The sequence below is a fragment of the Prorops nasuta genome, unplaced genomic scaffold, assembly GCF_024137725.1.
Source record: "Prorops nasuta isolate Cenicafe-Biocafe unplaced genomic scaffold, Cenicafe_Pnas_1.2 PNAS00003, whole genome shotgun sequence".
Classification (NCBI taxonomy): domain Eukaryota; kingdom Metazoa; phylum Arthropoda; class Insecta; order Hymenoptera; family Bethylidae; genus Prorops; species Prorops nasuta.
Window position 1 is genome coordinate 5,110,516 of NW_027116800.1, and position 23,590 is coordinate 5,134,105.

The 23,590-nt window shown below is 36.1% G+C and overlaps 1 protein-coding gene across 6 annotated transcripts in view; it reads left to right on the top strand.

Moving 5' to 3' along the window:
* The window catches only part of Neto (Neuropilin and tolloid-like), a 57,428-nt gene that overhangs the window by 27,870 nt on the left and 5,968 nt on the right, over positions 1-23,590 (top strand). For 5 of the 6 annotated variants that reach the window (XM_066746915.1, XM_066746913.1, XM_066746912.1 and 2 more), the window contains 6 exons: positions 4,724-5,214; positions 6,130-6,403; positions 14,573-14,833; positions 16,948-17,108; positions 17,610-17,859; positions 20,027-20,142. In XM_066746915.1, coding sequence (XP_066603012.1) covers positions 4,724-5,214; positions 6,130-6,403; positions 14,573-14,833; positions 16,948-17,108; positions 17,610-17,859; positions 20,027-20,142 — 1,553 coding nt within the window. The remainder of the gene's footprint in view (positions 1-4,723; positions 5,215-6,129; positions 6,404-14,572; positions 14,834-16,947; positions 17,109-17,609; positions 17,860-20,026; positions 20,143-23,590) is intronic. The other variant, XM_066746916.1, reaches the window with a different exon arrangement.

A 23,590-nucleotide genomic window follows, 5' to 3' on the forward strand; every position in this document is an offset into this window, starting at 1 on the left:
TAAGGTTAGCAGAAGGTCTATCCAGACCTGTAAAACCAGTCAACCCTTTGGGATAAGTCAATTACATTTATGTCTATATAGTGATCATATATAGTTTATTTAGAGAGATGCTACGAGAATAACAAAGTTTACTGTTTGGGTATTCAAGCTCTTGTAGCTTGCTCTTTCGTAGATGAATTCATTAGCTCTAGCTTAGATGTAGCTGAGATAGGTACAATCTACGACAAACGACAAATAGATCGTAGTTAGTTTTAAGCTCCTATTGCTCATTCGCTTTAGGGAGAGGCAGCCCTCTGTTTCCCTTCCTCTTTCCTGTTTCTGTCAAACATTATCAGAATTACTGTAAACTAAAATTATTTGATATTCGTAACTGTATCGAGTAAACTGTTAAAAGGAAAAAAACTATTAAAGTATAATTATACAGTAACAGGATGAAAGTATTGGTTTTATCATCAGTAATAACGAAATTTGAACAAAAAGCTTAATTAGAGCTTTTAGGTTAAGTTAAAGCCGATTAAAAAATCTGCAGATTATGATTTAGAATATAAGATACGCGCTAAAGTTGATTGGATTTGAATCTTCTTATATAGGAGCTAGGGATTGAATGATTAGAGTCGATATGGCAGAAGATAGATTGCTGACCCATTTATTTTGCTTTCATCGTTGCATTATCAGCATTCGGCAGACTCCCTTCAGGAGCTGTAGATAAAATTTCACAGGTCCCGTGTCGTCGTCGTCGTCGTCGTCGCTGGGACGCCACGCCGACGCGTTGCAAATTCCGAGCTAACTTCACAAATTTCGCAGGATTTCGATTATAAATCGTCCATAGGGAGCTGGGCCGCGCCGCCCGGGCTAGTCAGCTCAAAAGATAGATGGCGTGGGCCAGGAAAGCTGCTTCTGCTTCTGCTTCTAGCTCTGGTTCTGGTTCTGGTGGTGGACGGGGCGCCGACGTGATTCTACCGGAAAATAACTATTGTTACGATGCTCTCTCGTTGCGCACAGGATACTGCATATATACTGGCTACTAGCCCAGTTAAATTTGCTTTCTTTTCTAACTGAGAAAACTATTGCCACCTTCAGCATTTTCATCCATTTACCTACGCTTTGAAGCTGAAACAACCCATTGCCCATAATTTCATTTATTATTCGACCCTTATTAAAACAGGCCGTATATAGGTCGATCTGTACGTTTATTCACAAATTACTCTGCTATACAACTTTGTATAATAATGATAATAAATGACCAGTACAAAAAAACGTTAATATCTCAAAAGCTTTTAATAAAGTAGATGAACAACATACTGAATTATTTTTTACGAGTTTTATTTAGAGAGTGCATACCATTTCAACTTCTTCAAATGAAAAGTCAAATTATTAAAAGCTGTGGAAAGGCCTGTCTAACTATTTAATACGATGTTGGACGAGGCGCCGATTAATATTCGAGAAACGAACGATAAATCTCGGAGAGGAGCGAATAAATTGAATACGTATAAATATATATATATATATATATATATCGTTCTACTTGTTAACTTTGACGAATTTTAAATATATATATATATGTATATATATGTGTGTGTGTGTGTGTGTATATACCATTGAAGGATGAAATTTAACATTATTAAAGTGAGGAAGCCGGAAGTTACAGTGTTGGATTTCAAGGCAAATAATATAAATTTAAATCTGATCCATGGAAAAGTTCAGATCAGCCTTAAGTGTGTACTATCATTATTATTTTCTTAGACATTTTCTTATGAAGCTAGTGGCCTGAAACATACGTATAGTATCTTAAAAAGAAGCGCTAATAAAAAAGGCAGGACCGACGGGAGGCAAGAATATCTTTGGAAACGAAAAAAAGATGCCAATAATTCCTTGTCCAACTCAGCTAGCCGTGAAGAAGCGCTCTTTTTTTAAAATGTCCATAAATCACGCCCCGCGCATTGGTAAAAAAAGTAGCAGTGAGAAATTACTGCGGACCCATGAATTCCCTCTCTACTGTGAATTCACTTTCTGGGAATCTCATTATAGAACCACCTAACCGTCCCCATTTTCATAAATATGACATTAAACAAGGAAGCTCTTATCTGCAATTATCATATTAGCTTTATGATCGGCAGCTGACATAAAACGGATATTTAATTTTCAATTCACGTTAATTTATAGTGTATAACTCGTAATTCAAAAATTAGTTTATTCGTAACACGAAAAAGCAATATCCCTTTTTGTTATATCCCGTTGAAAATTGGTATGGTATAAAGAAAGTTTATCCATAGCGGAGGATTAAAATGGAAAATTCAGCGTCAAATCTTCATTCATCATGCAGGAGATGCAAGTAGCGGAAAACCGAAATATCATCGTAAAGTTTGCTTGGTGTATGCAAACTTATAATACGCGGGCAAAATCTCGTGGGAATAAACCTTTGGGGAGAATGCATTCACTAGCAGCTAGCATAATGATATTTTTTGTTTGAGGTATATGCGGGTTTATGAGATCTAAAATCAATGCGAGAACAAATGTAATTTATACAATGTAATGTTTAATTCGAAGAAATCATATCCAAGAGAGCCACGTATTAATTTGGTTTGCACCTCAGGCATCAGGGATTTAACTCTACAAATGGAAAATTCGCCGCCCAGGGACAGTTTCTCGAACGAAGACTTGTGGCCTGCAAAACAACCGCTACGTGATCGACATACGGTATCGTGCTCCTAGTAATCAAGAATTTTCACGAGAATCACTGAGGAATCCAGAATTCCTTTAGTCAATCCTACAATATATGTAAAAGAATGTTGATAAAATAACGCGATAGAGAAAATTGATAAATGAAAATAAAATACATCAGGCTTTAGCCCAGCAATAGATAAAAAGCTAAGAGTAAGAACGAAGGGAAATAGAACGAGCAGCAGACATATCGAATCGCTTTATTGTCTCGCTATCTTCGAAGCATACCATTTCGTCCAGAGAACCAGTCTTCTCTCTCTATTGCTGCTTACATTCAAATGAATCACTCCTAATAAAATGTCCCTTTTTCTATCCTCATTGATCTCGATACGGTGGTAAAGCAGATTCATAAGTTGTAAAACACATAGAGTTTTAAATGTTTATTCAGAACCTTGCGTTTTAAGCAACCTCTTGTACAGCTGCCTGCGTTTATCTCCTGTTGCAATTTGCATATCAATTAGCACCGAGAATTTACAAATTCGTAAACATATAGACCAATTAAAAGTTTTAGTCATGTCTTTCCACTCAATCTTAGAACCGCGAAATCGTTATATTTAAATAAAATTGAATAGCTATTTAATTGGTAATCGCGAGGCATTGCGTACACGTAGAGCAATCATTGAAGGTACAAAAGAAAGAATAAATAAAAACGGGAAGATTACGAAAGCATGGAAAGAGAATAAAAATAAAAGTCAAATAAGGTGATAGGAAGGCGAGAGCGTGGATTTTATAGCGCGAAAATGAAGCTGGTTGTAAAAACGAAATGAAGTAAACAAAGCTGGTGGTAGAGCAGAGAGATGGCACTGCTCCGACAATGAAAAGGGTTGGGGGGAGGGGACGAGGGATTCGAGTGAGAATTGGAGAACAAGGAGCGTCTAGCTTTCGCAAGGATCTGATTTATTTGCAAAGTGCGAATAGGGATCTCCGCTAGCCCTGAAACGTTCCAACCTGCGGAAGCTCTCAAGGCTTCCGAACCAGTTTACGCCTTAGGATTTCAGGCTAAGTCTTGCTTCCGGAGCCAGAAGCAAATGGACCGAACCATTCACACAAACGTGTCAGTACAGACTTTTTCGTTAGGCCTGACTCCAATATTGGAATTCTTCCAAATAGCCCTTACACGAGGAGGATCCTTATGCTACACACTCTTCTAGTCCCTTTTTGGACTATGTCGGGTAATAAATGAACCACCGTGTTTCAAGGCGTTTTCATTTCCCACTACTAGATTCTCTTTCTACTGACAAATTTACTTTTACCTCTCTTACTTTCACCTTTCTCTCATCCAAGAGTTTAACGCAAGAGTAAAATTCATTCTTGTAAATTGCATTACACAGAGTGGATATAAGTACGTCCTCTAATTTACAAATTTTCAGCAAGACTGTTTAATTATTCATTTATATTATAATATGTATAGGTCTATTTTTAAAGTTTTCTTCTATATAGTCAAACGATCGTATCGCACGACATAATGAATACCGGATATTGTAATGTTGCAATGATGGAAAGGGATTATAAAGTTAACGAAGCGTTAAGCGGTATGTCGATTCAATCTATTTATATGGAAATTTTTTGCGGATTTAGGCCAGCCTGTGAATGACGTGTTCAGCATTGGAGGCGCGCTGTCAGAAAATCTATTGTTATAAAAGGATACCGCCATTGAAGAGCAATGCAGTTTGAAGAAACACAACTAACTATGAATATCCTAATGAAATTCGTATTTTATCGTGAAAGTAAAATTGGATAAGGCCACGACCGAATATTAATTAAATTACTCTGATTCATATTTTCAATAGCCATGCATAATATCCAGATCCTGATTTGGTTGGAATGTTTTAGCACGTAACTTTTATTCTAAGAAACAGTTACTAAACTTTTGTAATCCAATTTAAAAATGCGCGTGACCATAATGGAACGCCAGGAATTAAAGATTAATTAGTACTAGATTGCATAATTATATGGAATAACAGTAGGGTGAAGTGCATGTAAATGTTTGTTTTATTTGCAGTTACTGAAGCGACTGTGGAAGATCGGTGGAATGGAATGGTGGATAACCGAAGGACGAACCGATCTTTGGATTCGGTACAAAGCTTTGACAGTCCTGAGGATATCGATGCAAGCAGAATGTCCAGCGAGCCAGTCAAAACGAAATCAACGACAACGGACAGGTCTTCTCTTGGAACACGATTGGTTCTGGGATATACCGAGTCTGCCAAGAACGAGAAGGATGTGGCTATTTCACGATCGTCCCCTGAAATTCCTATCACGACGGAGACACCCGAGAACGAGGAAGCGAGAACCTTACGACACTCGACAATTTCGGTGCAGAAAGACTCCCGGGATAGACTTTCCTCCTCCGTTACCGCCACCCCGTCTCCACAGACCCGTATCAACCCTACCGAACATCCCCTCGTCGATTTGTCCGAGCAATTTTTTTCCTCCTCGCCACTTCCAAAGCTCGCCACAGAAAATTCAACACTGTCCAATACGAATTACAAAGTAAGTCTAAATTTTCAAAACTCTTCAATTAGATTTATATCATACGAAAGAGGAGCTTTAAACGAATAACTTTCATTGAAAAAGAGCTCGAATCTCGCCACATTTATTTGCTCAGAAATATTTAGGGATACCATGGGACTGACGGAATTTAAAGCTTAAATAGCTTTCGCGTAAAACGTTCGTGCCCCGAAGCAACGATTGAAAAGTGATTCGATCCCCGCATATATATAGATAGTTTCGCATATCTCTCTCTCTTTCTGTCCAGAAACTGAGCCCTAAAAGCGAATCTCATATATGCGATAAGAGCTTTTTCAAACCTAACAAAAATAGAATTATTGTAATAACGTACCATCCTCAACCAGATAATTTTCTATAGAAGAAGATACATATAAACATGGTATAAATATATATGAAAATATTCAAACCTGCGCATAAATATAAATTATGACTGTAATCTTTTATACATGCATTTTACAAATTATTTTTAATAGGAAAATGAATTTTTATTTAATCCCGAATGACAGTCGCTGCATATGCAACACTAATTCCTTCATCAAGGTGAATTGAAAATGCGCATTGAAGTAAAGCAATCGCGATGTGACAGAAATTTGCATTTTGCTCGCTATATGTTGGCTGGTTCTTCAAAGCCGTTTAATATAATATTACGCTATCTCTCAGAAGGCTCTGATAAGTATGACTTTAATTTTGCCAAAGTGAGACTTACTGCAGATATTAAGATTGTAAATAAATTCTAAATTACGGAAATACATATCTATATTGTTATCATTCATGATTCATTAGAAATATGAGAAATCTTATATTAGGTATGATGTTGTGTATACTTTAAAGTGGCTTTTAATCTTATAGTAAATATGAAAGAGTGGATATCTGAAGCTTCTTATTACTTCTGTGTAGATGAATTCGAGTTTAGAGATTGGATTATCGTCAATTAAGCTGGGTATACGTAGTCAAAGGACCTTGGCGGAATTGTCGACCAGAATCGAAGAAGCCAAGTCAACTTTGGTCGCTTCATACCCTCATGTTGCCAATGCTCAACGCAGACAAATGAGATCCACGGCAGATCCTTGTGATTCATTTACTATAGGCGATGATAGTAAAATGGAGTTTTACAGCCCTAATTATCCAGATAATTATCCCAATCAAACTGATTGTGTTAAAGTATTGCGCGGTAAGTAAATTTTTCCCTTCTTCAAGCAAACATCCTTCCAGAGCAGAAGACGTAACTTTTTTCTCGATCAAACAGCACACAGAACTAAGAAATTACAAGTTTTTCTTTAAATAGACCGAAAAGCAATCCATTAGTTATCCATTAAATTTGTTTGTTCAACAATATTCAGTTAAGTAATGTAATTTCAGAAATGAATGCAGATAAAACTGGTACAAAATTATAGAATTAAATAAATCATCCCTCTTGAGTTAAAAAATCATGAAAAATGCATGGCAAAGAAGAAACTGAAAATAAAAACATTTTGTGTTTACCTTAAGGCAAAATCAAATTGAGATAATTTTCTGTTTCGAAAGAAGAATAAATAGAACCCGGTGTTAATTGATCACGTATTCCTATCAAGAGTAACGAGGACGTTACGAGCCTGACTAAACTTTGAAAGAATGGTACTGGACAGAGCAAGGTGATTGATACTCCCCGGTGGCTCAATTCGTTCACTGAGGACAATAAGGGAGAAGGTACAGAATTCCCGAAACCATTCGATACCAAATTTACCTTCGAAACAGGAATAGATGAAAAAATGTAGAGTATCGCTTTTTTCTCAGCAATGCTAATTTTAGATTTTACTAAATAAAAGTGCAACGAGAATCGACTGTATATTGAGCAAGAGTTTTATAAAAAAAGGGAAAAGTTTCAACGTAGCAAATGGGTGAAAAAAAAAAGAATCACAGGCTAATTTAACCTACAGTTAAATCTAGTACCTTTAAAGACTGGTGTCCGATTTGGTTGGAGGAATATCGAGAATGGAATTAATCGGAAGAAACTTTTAATGATTCTTGCAAATCCTATTAGCTGGTCAGCTTAGCATCGGATGATCGGGAATCTTGGGAGCGACCGGGATGCACCGTCGTGAAGCACCGGATTAAGAAAACGAGAGCAGCTGGCATCTATTCGAATTTGAGTCAGGGTCGACGATCCCCGTTATTCGGAGCTTCGTAGGTCCAGAAGTTTTCTCTGCCTGCACGAAAATAGAAAAAGCAATGATTACGTAGTTCCGGATCGCAACGACAACCCAACAGACACGTATAACGATAATAATCTAAACATGTCATAGAAATGTCGATATATATATAAATAAAAATAAATACTAGGACTGCTGACAAGAATACTCCGATTAATATACAAAACGTTATATACAAGTAGTGTAAAAATCATAAACTTCGCGAACCATTACTAAGCCTTACAAAATAGTTTTGATAAGGTAACATTATTTCAACTGAAAAGTCATAATTTTTGTTTTTTACATTTTCATCTAACGATGACATCTCTTATTCTTTTGCTTGTGCGATAAACATGAGAGCATCAGAATTAACCAGAGGAGAAATCATTAATAATCTTGTAATAAATTATTCATTCGAAAAAAACATATGATTCTGTAATGTTAAGCGTGATATATATATATACATACTCGAATAAATAACTACACAATATTTATGATTGTCGATAAATCATTCCAGAAAGAACTCAATACTAATACTATTTACTCTCTGTTGATGGGTGAGTTTATTATAAGCCATGCAGGGATTTAGACGTGAAATTCTCTAGTGGATTATTTAAGCTTAGAATATTCATGAAATTATAGAATATGCATAACAATTGTGAGCCGTTTAAATAACATCTGCCGCGGCTAGAAAAATACTTTATGAAGATATTCAGTTTTCTTAACTTCCTTAAATCAAATGTGTTGAGGAAATTATTTTCTTTCGTGAAATGTCAAGGTTTGGATTGCATATGATTTCACCCACGATGACTGTTGGTAGGTTAACTTTATGAAGATTGTTAGCGCTTAGCAGTGTACACTGTCGTCCAGTGAAGGGTGATTAGTGAGTATTAAGCTCGTCGTGTAAATTCCGTCTACTAATTATCTTGCCGTCAACCTGTACAGGTCGGTATTACGTAAGTTATGCATGCTGACCGTTTATAGTTAAGCCTAGTGTCTAGCGGAAATCCGATTTCCACAATACGTGACTTAAACCTAAAAAAGCACCTTATAAATAATGCATCTTAAATTGAAAATTTGGATAGGTTTGGTATTCCAAGCCTGTCTCATAGATTCAAATTGTGCTTAATAATTTGTAAGCTCTGGGTAAAAGTTTACAAAGTAGCACAACAATGTGTGATTTTATTAAGATGATCCTTGAGCTGAAATGTTTCTGATATACATATTAATTTACAAATTTGTAGGTATATGTGTGAGTTTAGTATATTAAATAGAAACAAACACATTATGCTAAGATGATAAATATATTTTCCTTGAAAATATATTTGATGGAATAACACAATAATGCAATGTCAAACAAAGTAACAGCTTTTAGTCTGAAGCAATTGACAGGCAATATCCATGTTGTCAAGGTTTACCATGAATATGCGGCCACCGAATAAACAGAAGAATATGGAAATAATGTGATATTTTCACTATCGGTGTAGCTCTCTGTATCTCTACAACATCGTATACTATATATATATATATGTATATATTTTTTAAATTAGCAATGAGTTTTGTAAAACAAAATTTGTACAAGAGTTAAAAATATTACAGCAACTTTTATTCTAGTTTGGCGAACAATTGATATTAGGCATGCTCCTATTGACCAAACTTATTTCATCGCCATTGGTGTAAGAATAAGGTGATGCTGCTTAGCCGATAAGGGAAAGAAGTGAATTTTGTTCTCGGCGAGCGTCGAGAAGAGTCCTAATTGCGAGAACGAAACTTTTTAATTGCTCATTCGCGAGAGCGATAACGCTGTTATACGATATCATTACGAAATATGGGACACTTTTAACCAGCCAAGCCACTCAGGCGCGTTAATGAGATCACAGTCGGTCGGTAGTCGAATGAAGTAGGCTCCGGATGAAGCGTAGATCGAACTTTTTCCTTTCTTTAAAAATTCATATTATGCCCTAAGCCTTGCTCGCTGGCAATAGCGCGCAAAGTCCGCAAATCGGTGGTTCGTTAAACGGGTGCGCCCCATCGATTTCGTCGTCACCTTATAACGAGACGAAAGCTCTCAAGTTCTTTCGTAATTACTACTGATATCTTCCCTATATCAACGAATCAACGAATTCTTTTCATAGATACTAATTTATTTGACATAGTTTCTCGAGCGACGGAGCGATGGTGCTACGGACGGTGCGAAGTATGAATTGGTCTTGGTGAATATGTATAACGAAGGCGAACTTACATTGGATAGAAGGATGACTAAAATTTAAGAGGCATTTCTCCATGGCCATCAACCCTTCCAACGCAGGACAGAATTAATGGAGTTCTTTAGAAAACAGTCCAACTTACAAGAGACACTTCGTTAAGCTCAATCGAAAAGTTGAACCGTGACGTGAAAGTTAACCTGTTGGCCCTGGGGCAATGCATTCCCAAAGAAGCTCCGATTCGGTTTTCCTCGAGGACTCGAAGCTTCGCTTCAATCCTTCCCTGGCGCATCCTTTTTCACCTCGTCCTTTTCTATCGGTGAGACGCGCGCGACGAAGGAATCCTCGAGAGCAATTCAATGCTCACAGACGTAACCACCTTTTTACTGCACAATCTTTTTCAATTTTCCAAGTGCCAGCAATCAATAATACTCATCCAATCAATTACTGAAAATCAATCATAACACGAACGAACTGGCAAGGCAAACTAAATACTGCTTTCTATACGGAACGTCTCTCGCAGCAGAAACGTCTGAGAAATATTCTATGTGAATTTATTGAAATGAAAAGAAAAGGAGAGAAACGAAGCAGTGTGGGGTCCTAAGAAACGGAAGAGCGGTAATTTTTGTCAAGCTCCAAGTTGAATAACCTGGACGACCAACGACGGTAGTGAAAATGAGGGGGATGTTCCGGATGAATCCTGGTCCGACTGGGCCAAAGTGTAGCAAGACTCTTGAGGCTCGTAAGTCCTTAGACCATCGTCTACGTGAGTACTGAAAGTACTCGCAGCAAGTGGGAAAGTCAAGGGACATCGGAAGTGAAAAAGTTACGCCAAAAAGGTCGAGGGAGCAGCCGAGTTTTCGAAGCCGCAGGCCAAAGGATTATATCGTGCTGGAATTCCAAAGTGAGCCAGCAAATCAAGTTATCAACCACTTTGAAGGTAAGAGACCATCAAAGAACCATTTAATACGCTACTACCACGTATTACGTAAATCAGTGACGCCAGTTAAGTTTGAATCTTTCTCTTATTCCTCTTTCCTCATTCGTTCAATATTCTAAGAAAGGGATCCGATCTGTATCGGTATTTTGTACATCTACGTATATATATATATATATATATAAATATAGTGTTACACAAATTTCCTATTTAAGTTGTTTAGATATCTCCTCAGCTTATCTCATTTACTGAAAATATTATATATTAAAAAAAAATAGTCGTTTTTTCACTTGAATTCATCAGTTTGTTTCTCATTATAACGTATATAGTTTCTGTAAAAACTGGATATACTTTACAACAAATATACAGCTTATATAAATATATATTAAAGACTTTTGGAAATTGTAAACTATCATAAACTGCAGAATTTAAATAAAAGTTTAGAATGTTATTTCAACGAAACGTATAGTCTTCATCGCATGGCAAATAATGGGACGACGCTTAATTAATCAGTATCAAATTCTTTGTACAGCCACGCATAATATAAACCTATATTTTATTCTATATAAATAATATGCAAGAAAGAGTATAGATGCTTATATGGACGCATATTCAGATTCGGATCAAGTTCGATTTGGTATTGCGGGAATTTCGGATATAATAATAACGTTCATATGAGAATACCCAAGCGCCCGATTCAGGTGGGGCAAAAGATCCTGTGGCACAAGCACCGCACTCCCTGAATGTTAAAGAGATGGTCATGTATGCATACTATATTGTCTCCAGCATCCCCCCGCATTCCAACGTTGAAACATCGTCCGAATTACACTGAATTCTCCAGCAATACTAGATCGAAGGCTCGAAACTGCTCACCTCTACCCATCGAAGAGCTACTAAATGGAGAAGCGAAGCATAAAATCTCCGACCATCCATTTTCTTACCAACGATCTTCACCGTCCTCCATACTTTTCATACCAGGCATTAGCCAACGATAGAACGATCTTCGGAAATCCATATTCAGGTTCAAGTGAATCTCACGTGACGAATAAAAAATACGCGATTTTCTCTCAGTCTCCATGCGTCATATCTCTTCTACATTTGTCGATTCTGAATAATCAGACGCTTTGTAAGAACATGAGATAAAATGTCGCGTGTATGGTAAATGATTAAATAACGAAGGGACTGCTGTTATAGATTCCCAAGGAATGGTGTAAAAGCCGATGTCTTCCATAAACATTAAAGCAACGTTAGTTTCGCGCCATAAAGCTTGAATACTTTTGACTATAGCTCCTCTTGGCGCTTTTTTCCCCCAAGGAAAAAACCGCGAACATTACGTCACGCCCGGCATTCGCAGTAAACATCCAACGCTAGCTGATGATATTTTCTTTTCCCCAGAACCATCCAGCGCTTTCTAACTTGGCAATTTCAAACGTCATAAAACGACTACATTGAGGAACACGATAAATCCTAAATGAATCCAACCTGTCACACCCGGAATCAAGTTATGCATACCGGTTCATATATCATATGTATATATATATATACAATATAGATATACAGATAGAGAGTTGCGCATCTTTATTTGTGAACTACGAAAAAAGTCCATGGTGCTTAGATCCTTATTAGCCGAAGCTTATATATAGATTAAATACTGGCCCTGTCCTCCGGAATGACCTTAATTATAGCTGCACTTCTGCGAGGGAATTTCGATGAAAAAATCTACTATTGAAAGATAGATTTTACGTTTCTTATGCAGACACGATTAGTAAGCTATTTGTTCGCTACAATTTGAGCAATTGGACGAGAACGTCGATTGGAGTTTCTCGAGAGCGATTAGATCGTTCAATTTCCGGCAATCGCGTTATATGTCACCAAGGGTAGAAGCTCTATTCTACGGTGTAACTGTCGGGTAAAATTCGGCAGAACTCTCAAGAGATACACCGATCGTTCGCTACAGGAAGTAATATAAATCTAAGGTAGATGAGTCCCGAAGGATAGTGATATATTCCGTTGGCACCAAATTCCACCCATAATTAAACAAATCAATCCCCATTTAACGACGAGTGCTGAAAAGGTTATAACATGTTAATTAATTGGTTTGTGCATGTGTGAGTACAGCTGATCACAGTGTCAAACGGGATACCTCAGAATCAACGAACGACGTTTTTTCGCGTTTTGTTCAACGGCATGCAAAAATGTTAAATTATCAAAGATTTTCGGATGGGGAGGGGGAGGGGGAGGGGCATTCGTCTTACGCTAAACAATAAAACTTGCGGAGAAACTGCAAAAATTCTTTACGGTTGAACAGAGGAATTTACATGCGAAAGCAGACATTGCTCGGGGTGAGAGCCCAAGTGCACTACTTTGCACGATTTCAGATGGCAAGATAAGCGAGGAAGTCGCTTTAGCCTGGTAGTTGTTGAGAAACGAACAAACCCCTTTGCACCACGCTTGCCGCAAACCTGACAAAAGCTAAATCTGAAAATGACATTTCTCCTTTCTTAGAATTGGCTACTTATGTTAGGGAACATCCGCTCTTCAAAATCTGATACGATGCTCGCGAAAATGTCTGTCATGGCCTTTGTCCTTTATTAGTATCTGAACGATCAATATGATAATTGCGGTTTCGTTTATAAAAACAATATTCCTAATTATACACGCATTTCATTCTGTTTAGCGAATGAAAGGGAAATACCTACAAGATACAGCAAAAGTGAAGAGAATTTGTAAGAGGTATACCCATAATTATTTTTCGGTACAAGTGTGCACTAACCTTTGCATGGTAAAGATAATATATACGTGGTTGAAGATATACTGCAGTTGGGTATTGCTTGAGCGTCTAATGCAGGGTTGTCGCCAGTCATACGCGCAATCTAAACTGTAAATTAGAATATTGATTAATCTGATAAAGAAAGCTATTACATATAGACATATGGGAATATAACAATAATATATGTTGGATTCATAATTTAGTCAGGAGAAATTGGTGAACCGCGCGTACAAAGTTTGGTCCAATGTAAACCACAGGAATATCTCAGTTGCGTAGGAATGAAGACGAAGCGAGTCCTAACGATCGGACTGAACTGAATAATTCGTGGATAAGCTCCACACGTGCAGGGAAAGTGAAGTTGCACTCGCATCCCAATGGCCTCATTATAGATTACACCACATACAAGCGAACTTACACACGGCGCCCAGGCGACACAGTGGAGGAGACAAGCCAACCTGGAGTACCTTTATCCTTGAGGTAAACCACTGGTTTTACCTTCGAACGAAGAGACCATCTCGAAACTCCAGAATGCTCTAGTCACTTATTCCGCACCGCGCCGCACCGCACCGCACCGCACTTGCGAAACTTAACCTCCCTCCAATTTCAATGAAGCGAATCCAACTTAATCTTTCCAATTGCCCTAACGGCCTTAAGTATCTATCTAGCAGCCGATTAATTATTTCTTGCTCGAACAGTCGCGCAAAGTTATTTCTACAAATTTAAAATTTTCTCGTAAAAAGATAAGCGTGGCATTAAAGGGAACAAAGTAAAGCTTGAAATTCAATATAAAATAAAAGTTGGGGAAGAAGCAGAAGTGTGGAAAACTACCAAAGTTGCAAAAGTCTGTCCAGTCGCATGGATTCAGCTGAGCAGAGGTAAAGAATTCACAACTGTTGTGCTGAATAATCTGGCTACTCGCCAAAGAGAACGATATTACAATATTTTTCCACTAAGTCGCCTAACGTTCAAACGTATTTCATAACAAAATGTAACTGAACAATATGGACAATGACAGGATATCTATTCTGTCGAAAAATTAATCTCTCTTATATATGGGAGCATTCCTCGCGTTAAAAAATAGTTTTATTTCAAAAAAAAAAAAAAAAAAAAAACACTGGACGTACTACTATTGAACAAGAGGATGGAGAATTTTCGAAAAAAGTTACGTCTTTTACTTTTGAATTAAATCGAGATCGATTGTAAGCTATTAGAGGTAAGGTGAGGTCAGTTTTTAATATTCCAGAAGCATTTTTATTTTCAGCTGACGAAGGAATGTTAGTGAAGCTGGATTTCCGCGATGAGTTCAAGCTGGAGGACAGTCCCGAATGTCGTTTCGACTACCTCGAAGTACGTGACGGACAGTACGGCTATTCCAATAAGCTTGGAGCTTTCTGCGGTACGAATTTCCCTCCTGAGATTACATCGAAAACCAGATATCTCTGGCTACGATTTCACAGTGACGATAACATCGAAGGAAAAGGCTTCAAGGCCGTCTGGAGTATGGTTCCGAGGCCAAATTCTAGTAAGTTCACAAGGAATCGCTTGCTGCATCTAACACCAGCTTGCTCATTTTTCTCTTTTGAAATTTAAGAACAAATGAATATCTAATAGTTATCAAGTCAATCAAGCTCCAAAATTTATCGCAGCAGTACGAGAAATAATACAAAATTGTTCGAATGTAACGAAGCAAACATTCAACGCGATTCCTCAAAGTGTAGACACTATCAAAATTGCAGGCGAAATCTGAAATTTCACTACAGTTAGGGGAGGGGGCAACGAGCAGAATAATTTTAACGATTCATAGAAGGTCTTTGCCAATCTTGGATATTCAGGATATCGTCGGTACTTGCATCGAGAATTACGAGACACTTTGGAATTAGATAGCTCTCGCCCGTACCAGAGGTAAATATAATCCTAGGACCTAAAATTAATTCACATTTGCCGTTCAAATCGTACGTGGCTCTGAATACAGAAAATCCGGTCTATAATAGAACAACAAAAATTCCTCGTTAGGTTTGAGCAAAAATACAAAATTAACTACATGCATTCTCTCTCTCTCCCTCTCCTAATTCATTTGTTAAAATTTTGAAAAATTATATAAATAGACGTCTGATTATTATAAATCGTTATGCAATTTACGGAGAATCGTTTTCGCATTATTTCAATTCATTACATTCCACAGGTCAGAGCTAATACCAAGTGTCACATACGATTACGTAGAAAGTCTGATTGGGGTGTATACATACATAGAGTATATATACATTATCCTACCAATACCTATATCTCAATGAAACATTATTAAATTTATATTGAATTTTCATCAGATCGAAAGGATTGACATAACGGTATTGAATCAGTTCGATGTAATACATTATTGAAATTTAAATGGTTTGGCGGCCAATCTGGGTAATAAGCTTATAATTGAAAACTCGTTCATGGTATATAAGCTGTAGAGTCGGATTATAGTTCTTTCATTCTATCCTGCATTCCATCATATGCTCGCCGAATTTTTTGCTCCAACATTGCCAATATTTCATAGGAAGGACGCGAAAGGGAGAATCGCTCAGACAAATTGGTTTATTATTGCTAAAACGAAATTACTAATGCTATATAGATTCTGTGTTATATCGAAGCATCAACAATCCCGTCGACGTTCTAAGCCATAGCAGTGAAAACGATAAAATTTGAATACACAAAGGAAAAGGCCGCAAATCTTGAAATTGTGTTAACATTGAAAACGGTAGATTTTAAAATCCAATAAGGGACAAACTGATCGAAACCGAATTTCTGTGCGTTAGCGCGATGCATATTGTGCTTAAGGAACGACGAGGAAAATGTACTATTTACAATTGAATTTGATTGTTCAGGACGAGAACATTCTTTTTCCCCGATGCTGTCAAAACCAATAACGCTTGAAAGTAAACGGAAAGTCTGCTTCCTACTCGACTTATAGGACCCCTGCACAAGTGTTTGTAGAATATATAAATATATATATATACACGGAAAGAATTTTGTAGTAAAAATTACCGTGAATTATAGTAATCATGGGACAAATCGCCAATTGTCTGAATATTTATTTTTTATAATTAGATTTTAACATGAAAAAATAACAAAATTATCTAACATATGATGCAAACTCTGATGATAGATTGATAAATAGTAAAAATAATGACGAAATGCCCCTTGAATAATAAAAAAGTACGTGATTATTTGTAGTAAAAAATTCCTTCTGTATATACATAAGCAAATAATTGAATAATTCGTCCATCCATTTACCCACTCCCACCTTCTCAATAATTTATCTTAAAATAACGCCTAAAATAGTTATATACAAATACTTTTCCTTTTAACGTAAATATCATTAAAAATCTAATGGAAAGGAGTTACGTGCAAATTGCGATCATTTCCAGTTTACATAAATCTCTGTATTTAATTAAATATTAGCCAGCTTTAACTAAAACATTAAAATTATAAAGTTTCTGTGGTAATCAATAGCAATTAAAGATTGTATCCAAAATATGTATTAGTATTTGCGCAAATAACGTTGTGGGCAAGCCTATGGGCAACATAGAAATCAGCAATTACACCCTTGAAACGTGAAAAAAATGAAGAATATATAATAGATGTGATTCACAGCATTAGGTGTGCCACCGGAGCCAGAGCCGTGCATTAAAAATGTGACTGGTCCACAAGCGATTATCAACAGCAAAGATTTCGAAGAAAGGAAGAAGCTAGCTGAGCAAGAAGGTCTTCCTTTGGACTGCATGTGGGTCATCAGGGTCGATACGGGTTGGAAAGTAATTATATAATGCCAACGAATAAAATCACATACATTTCTAACCTAATATCATCTGCACATGAAAAGAAAAATTTAACTTTGATTGAATCATTCTCTAAAATTGTCCATTTTTCTCCAATTCTATAGTTTGATTATTATTTTATTTGGGAGAAAAGAAGAATTTTCCATTGCGCGCACACGCACATCATACCTACATACATACACAGATGTAACATTATTTTAATGTCACTTTTACTAGCGTGCGTCCGTTGTAAAAGCCTATCAAATCAATCTACTGTAATTATAGTATACTTGAAAGTTATGCTTCAGCATATTTGCCACTTACTTCTTTTTAGTAGAATGCAATAATGAGTTCTCTTCATGATTGCTTTCGAAATCAAGTAACAAAACTGGAAGAAGCATATTCATTAATTTTTTGAGAATTTAGGAGTATTTAGAAAATTTCTTAATGAAAGAAGATCAATTAGGTAAGTTGTAACCAACGTGTGTATATTTTTAGATCCAGCTAACGTTCTCAGAAAAATTCAACCTGCAGAGACCAAACGAATGTGAGGCCAACTTTGTAGATATTTTCTCGGAACGGACAGACATACCCTCGAGAGAAAAGAATTTTTGTGGCAGTATTGCTGATACCGTCATGAGCAAGTCTAACCTGGCTTACATACGCTTCTATGCTGAGCCGAAGGCACTAAACAGCAGCTTCGAGGCTATCATGACGGCGATACGCGAAAAGGGCAACAACGATAAATGTAAGAAATCCACCCATGCACCTTTTCACCATTGCAATTACAGTATATATGTATGTATAGTACTGTACCATGATGTAAGCTCCTAACCTATTATATATATATGTAATGCCTATAGATATTTTGTTTACAGCAGTAGTCACTGTAATAGACTGAATTTATATTCATTCCTATAATTATTCGTCAATTTTGCAGATTATATTAACGCGTATCAAATAAAAATTAATGTGAGATACTTTGATATGCATATAAAATTATCTTTCTACAGTCCCACTGTCCCCACTCTACACGAGTTAATTAAATTTAATCCCAAGCGATAATCAATGCCATGTCACGCAAGGATATGATCAACTTTCTTTTCTTTCTCTACGATATAAAACGTATCATTGATTGGTTTTTGCAAGAGTTTTAAACTTTTTTATAAAAAAAATAAAGAAATCGGAGCGAGGAAGCGCTAATAAAAAACAGTGATGCGCATGCTATTAAAAAATGAATTTATTTTGTAGTACACTCAATATTCACGTGCCTTGTAAATTGTTGTGGCGCTTCTTGATTATCGCATTCTTGCTGCGCGCAAAAGAAAACTACTCGACTATAATAGAAAATTAGAAATTAACGCGAGCTGCCGGTATTTCTCCTCCGACTACCCCCAACCAAGCATAGTAATTTCATGGGGAAAAATTAGGATTCGCGAACAGTTGCAGAATATTTTTGGTTTGTGACTCTGTAGCGTTATTTCTGCATTCTAACAGTCGCCAGTTACTTTGTAGAGCTGTTCTGGCAAAAGCTTTTTAAACCTCCCCGAACATTTTTCTTGCAGTTTTTCATGTGCCCTCTCTCACAGATTGGGAGCATAAAATTCAAAAGAAAACATCGCTGTACAAATCCCACATACTAATAAATTTAATTGCAGAGTCCTGTACTTCACCCTGACTCTTGTACAAGTTTTTTTAAATTTCCTTGATATTATTTAGCTACTGAAATATGAATTATAATAATGTTATCTATAAGATAACGCAACACAAGCAAACTTTTTAACAATTTTCCTACCCGCGTTACAATAAGAGCGTTAGTTTTTCATCAATATTATAACATTTCAAACTCCTTTTAGAAGCCACTACATAATTTATAGATCATTGATGTACTCCAGTTTAAATGCTAAAAAAGTTGTGCAAAGCAATAATGCAGCAAAGGCGTGGCTGGTTGAATAATAGATCACTGAAATCTAAAATTCACATAGTCCGTGGTTTAAGAGGTAATAAAACTTTAATTTACGTGATCCGATCAAATCATCAAAAAATTTATTAAGTAATCATAATATAATTTAATTGTATACATAACTGAAATTATCGAAGTACAGTTTGGCACGTTGTTGCGCGTGAATTATATACATATGTTCAATATGTCTTATACTGCACTAGAGAAATATCATAATATATATTATATAGCTTTTGATCTACGTTTCAGCAAATCGTATAAAAAATAGCCAGGCTAAATTATTCAACGTTTGTGCGAACATTATGTTACATCCATTTATGAAAGCTTACGTTAGCTCCTGAGGGATGAAAGCGAACAGATGCTTCATAATCAATAACCAATAATTACCACGGGCCTCGCCTATTCTCACAGAAATGATTGCGTTGCGCTATCGTTAATTAATGATAAACATCCTCTGAACGCTATCGAGGTAAACCAGAGCTTATGGTAATCCTAACTATATGTATACACATACAGTTATGGGAAAAATTTGAAGCTACCACGGCTTCTGACTTACGAATCTAATCATTCATTGATATAAGATATATCTACGCCCAAACGTTCTTTTAATAATGTTGCAACGTAATTTTAGATTCGAGATATAACTTAACTAACCTAAATCCCCAACCAATTAAACTTATTGTTATAAATTCTTCATCAAAAACTTCCAAATCGATTCGAGCTCCGAATTGACCCTGAGAGAAGAATAAAATCCATACCTGCTGATATGTAATTTAAACTGAATACTATATATCAGGTTCATATAGATAAAACTCTCTCCCTCTCTCTTTATTAAAGAGTAAACATACAGGGAAGGTTAATAAAAGATATTTACCATTTGTAATACCAAATAACCTTCCATCAAAATGAACTTACTAAATATAAAGTTGAGATTTCATCTTTTCTGTTTTAGACTGTCGAGAGGGCGAGTATGATTGCGATGATGCAACATGCATATCGGAATTATTGAAGTGCAATGGCAAGGTCAATTGTCGTTTTAAGTGGGATGAGGATGAAACGTTATGTGGGGTGAGTAGAAGATTTATTGAATCTACGACTGATGGATGACGCGTGAGCTAGTAAAGCATCTCAAATTTCCTGAAGAAATTCATTTTTAATATTCGGCATTTACCTCTCTTCCAGTCCTGATAAAATTTTACCAAAAAGCAAAAGATTTCCTTAAAAAACTGCAGACATTCTTCTCTTTATTATATAAATATGTACATATTATTTGTATAACAATAATTTTTTCCATCATTACAATTAGTCCCTACTTTTACTATCCATCCTAATGCTTTGCGTTACTAAGGGATATATACGAATGATTTATAAAAGGAACTTCTGCGTAGGGTTTCCGTCTTTTCAAGAGATTCACTGTAATCATAATTATTCGTTTAATATCAGAAAATATAAGTCAGTTGATCTGGAGTTGAGAGATTTGGAAATATTTATGCTACTCTGAATTGCAACATCATTAATAGGATATTAAAAATTAATAAAATGCCTTTCAGATATTCTGCATTGATTTAAAATGAATCGTGTACAATAAACCACGCATACATAATTCACTGCATTACTTCAGTTTGTGCAATTCCATCAAACAATTAATAAATCATTTTTAACATATTAAATTTATCGTAAATCTGTCCATTTTTTTCTTTTATACAATTTTAATCAGGCTTAAAAAGTGTAAACACGACTAGAATATTAAGCAAATAATCATCTTAATTGCGTAAAATCTCACAGCTCCCTTTTATTGAATAAAAATGTTGGAAGGTGAACTTTTTGTGATATATTTGATAAGCTAACACAGGCTACACAGGATACATTACTGATACCTTACAATTTTCGTGTTTTCTACTGTGTATCCTAGCGTTATACTCAGTACAAATCAATGATGCTACTTTATGATTACCGCGCATTCGACCATCATACAAAAGGCTTTCAATCCTAACTTTGAACAATCTCTGACTCTTTGCTGTTTACTGAGCCTTTATGTTTATATGATCAAACCATTCCTTCTCGGCACTACAACCTTTACTCAATCGTAGTCTTTTCTAACGTTTCTTCCATTTTTCTGCATCATCGCAGATAGCTTAAAGGATCGGCCCAGCAACTCCCCCTCAATAACAGTAAACGGAACTAAAGCAAATCGAACAACTGTACAAAAATTATTTCTTTTGTATTGTGAGCAATAAATTCTCTATTATTTTTCAATCACCTGTAATTTTAATTTGAAAAATAGGGTTGTATTATACTAAAACTTAGGATCGGATAAAATATGTACAGGTGTGCACTTATAGCCCATTAGGCCAATTAAAAAAATTCAATATGGCGTACCCGATATTGCGATGATTTTGTAAGGAAGTGGTAATGTTTCGCTTTTTTCCGATATTTTCAATTATTCCAGGGTAGATACTGGCAAATATTATTTAAAAATTGGTATTCTTGTTGTTGAAAAGTGTTACTTTCAATTGGAATGCGTGGAGCTAAATCAAATTTATTTTCTTTTTGTTAATTTTAACTATTCTTTTTGCGGTTCTTTTATATTTTATTATAGAAAATGATTCTTGTTCAAATTTTACATATTTTTGGATATATTAATTACTAATCTGAACTTTAAAAGGTAAAATTAAAAGTGATGGATCCAATATGCTGAAACGTGATTTAAAATACACAAAAATGACAGATTCTGAAAGAGCTCACTCCAAAACCATAAGAACATATGAAACAAAAAGATTCGTCTTTGTTTTCTATCGATGGTTAAAAATATAAATGAATTATATATCTTAAAATTAAAACTGGTCTCTTTGAAATCTCATTCCATTTGCAATTAATTGTCACTTTTAATGCTATTTTGGATTCATTAAAGTGTGTTTCAGTGAAGAGAGAATGATATAATCTGAAGTTGGGTATAATAATTATTTACATATTACAAATATACGTATAGGGCGAGTATTGAAATTGTAGTATTATCTAAAAGAAATTAGGTACTTGATTGTATTGTTTGTCAATAGTCAGGAAAGGCGTTGGGGAGGTATTAAGATAGATATAGATATATTAGATATGTATATTGAGGAAACGATAAAAGGAGTTATTCGTGGAATAAGGAACTCGAAAGAGGCATCTATTGTCCCACGAGAATAGAAAATCATTTGGAGTTAATAGCAATCTCGTTCCATTGCTCGGCGCTAATTAATTTATTCTAGAGAAGTTTTGCCCCTGGTGTGCTCACTCAGTCCAGCGCGGAACGTCTAGCATGATTCCCGTTCCGTGCGGACCTGTACGTGACCGTCAATTATGCCGAGGCGTTTCCGTTTTTGGGAATCGCATCGTAATATGCGTTTTTGGCAGACTACCAGAGCAAAGCATCTAACGACACCGTGGCAACGACGGGATATTAATCTGGCAGAGGTATAATACACTCCGTATTATTGCGCTCGATGGTCCAGTTTATTTTATCACCTTTGATCGCCTCCATTTCGTTTCCGACCTAACACTCTTTTCGCCTGCAGCCCATTCGAATTTCTATGCTTAATTGTATTTGCATTAACCACTCTTTTAACAGCCGGCATCGACCTATCGACCGAGAGTTTTTGCCGCAGTGACCACACTCTTCTCCCTCGTTCTATATTTTTCCCCCTTCGATATTTCACACTTTCCCATCTCGTCGCGCTCGGCGCTGACCCACTCTACTATTAAGTTTCCATATTATTGCTGCACAGGGAGTTGAGCGTAATTGCCCTGTTTAAAAAAAATGCAAAAGTATGGTAATCATGGAAAATATGGAACAAATATGTGAGTAGCTTTAAATTAAACTTCTAACGAAGTTTGCACTGCACAAGAAAATATTGACATAGCGTGCTTCCTCAATCTAATAAATGTTCGATATCGATAAAGAAAGATCTTGTCCCTTTCATGTTTATACCTGTGTCATTTTGAACACGCCTAAGATATACATGAGGAAGACAATGCTGAAAGCAAGAAGTTTATTGATCCAAACCGAAGACAGCTAGGAGATGGGTTGGTTACTTTTACGATTATACTATAGTATATGTCTTTGAGACAATCACAAAAAAGCATACATGATTTCCGTTTGATCTCTGTTTGTACCCACTAGTAATGCCTTTCCATGGTTCAAATGACAATTTCATTGGTAGCACTGAAGGATCCTGCAGGATGAGAACGCATTTAATTTGGTTTAGTATTATTCTAGATTTTTTCTTTCAAGACTTCGCTCCACAATGGTTATTTGTGTATTGTAAAAGAATCTTTATTACCATGAGAAAAGCGGGATCTCCTTTTTTCACGCAAGGGTCGGATTTTCGCTTACGTTGTCCAGAGGGAGGAAATGCGGTGATTTGGTCCTTTGCTGTAGATACACCCTTTTACTGGGACTATATATCTCGCGTTACAACCACACTCTATGACATTCTGAAACTTTTCCCGTCTCCTTCTCATATAAAGTAATGCTCCA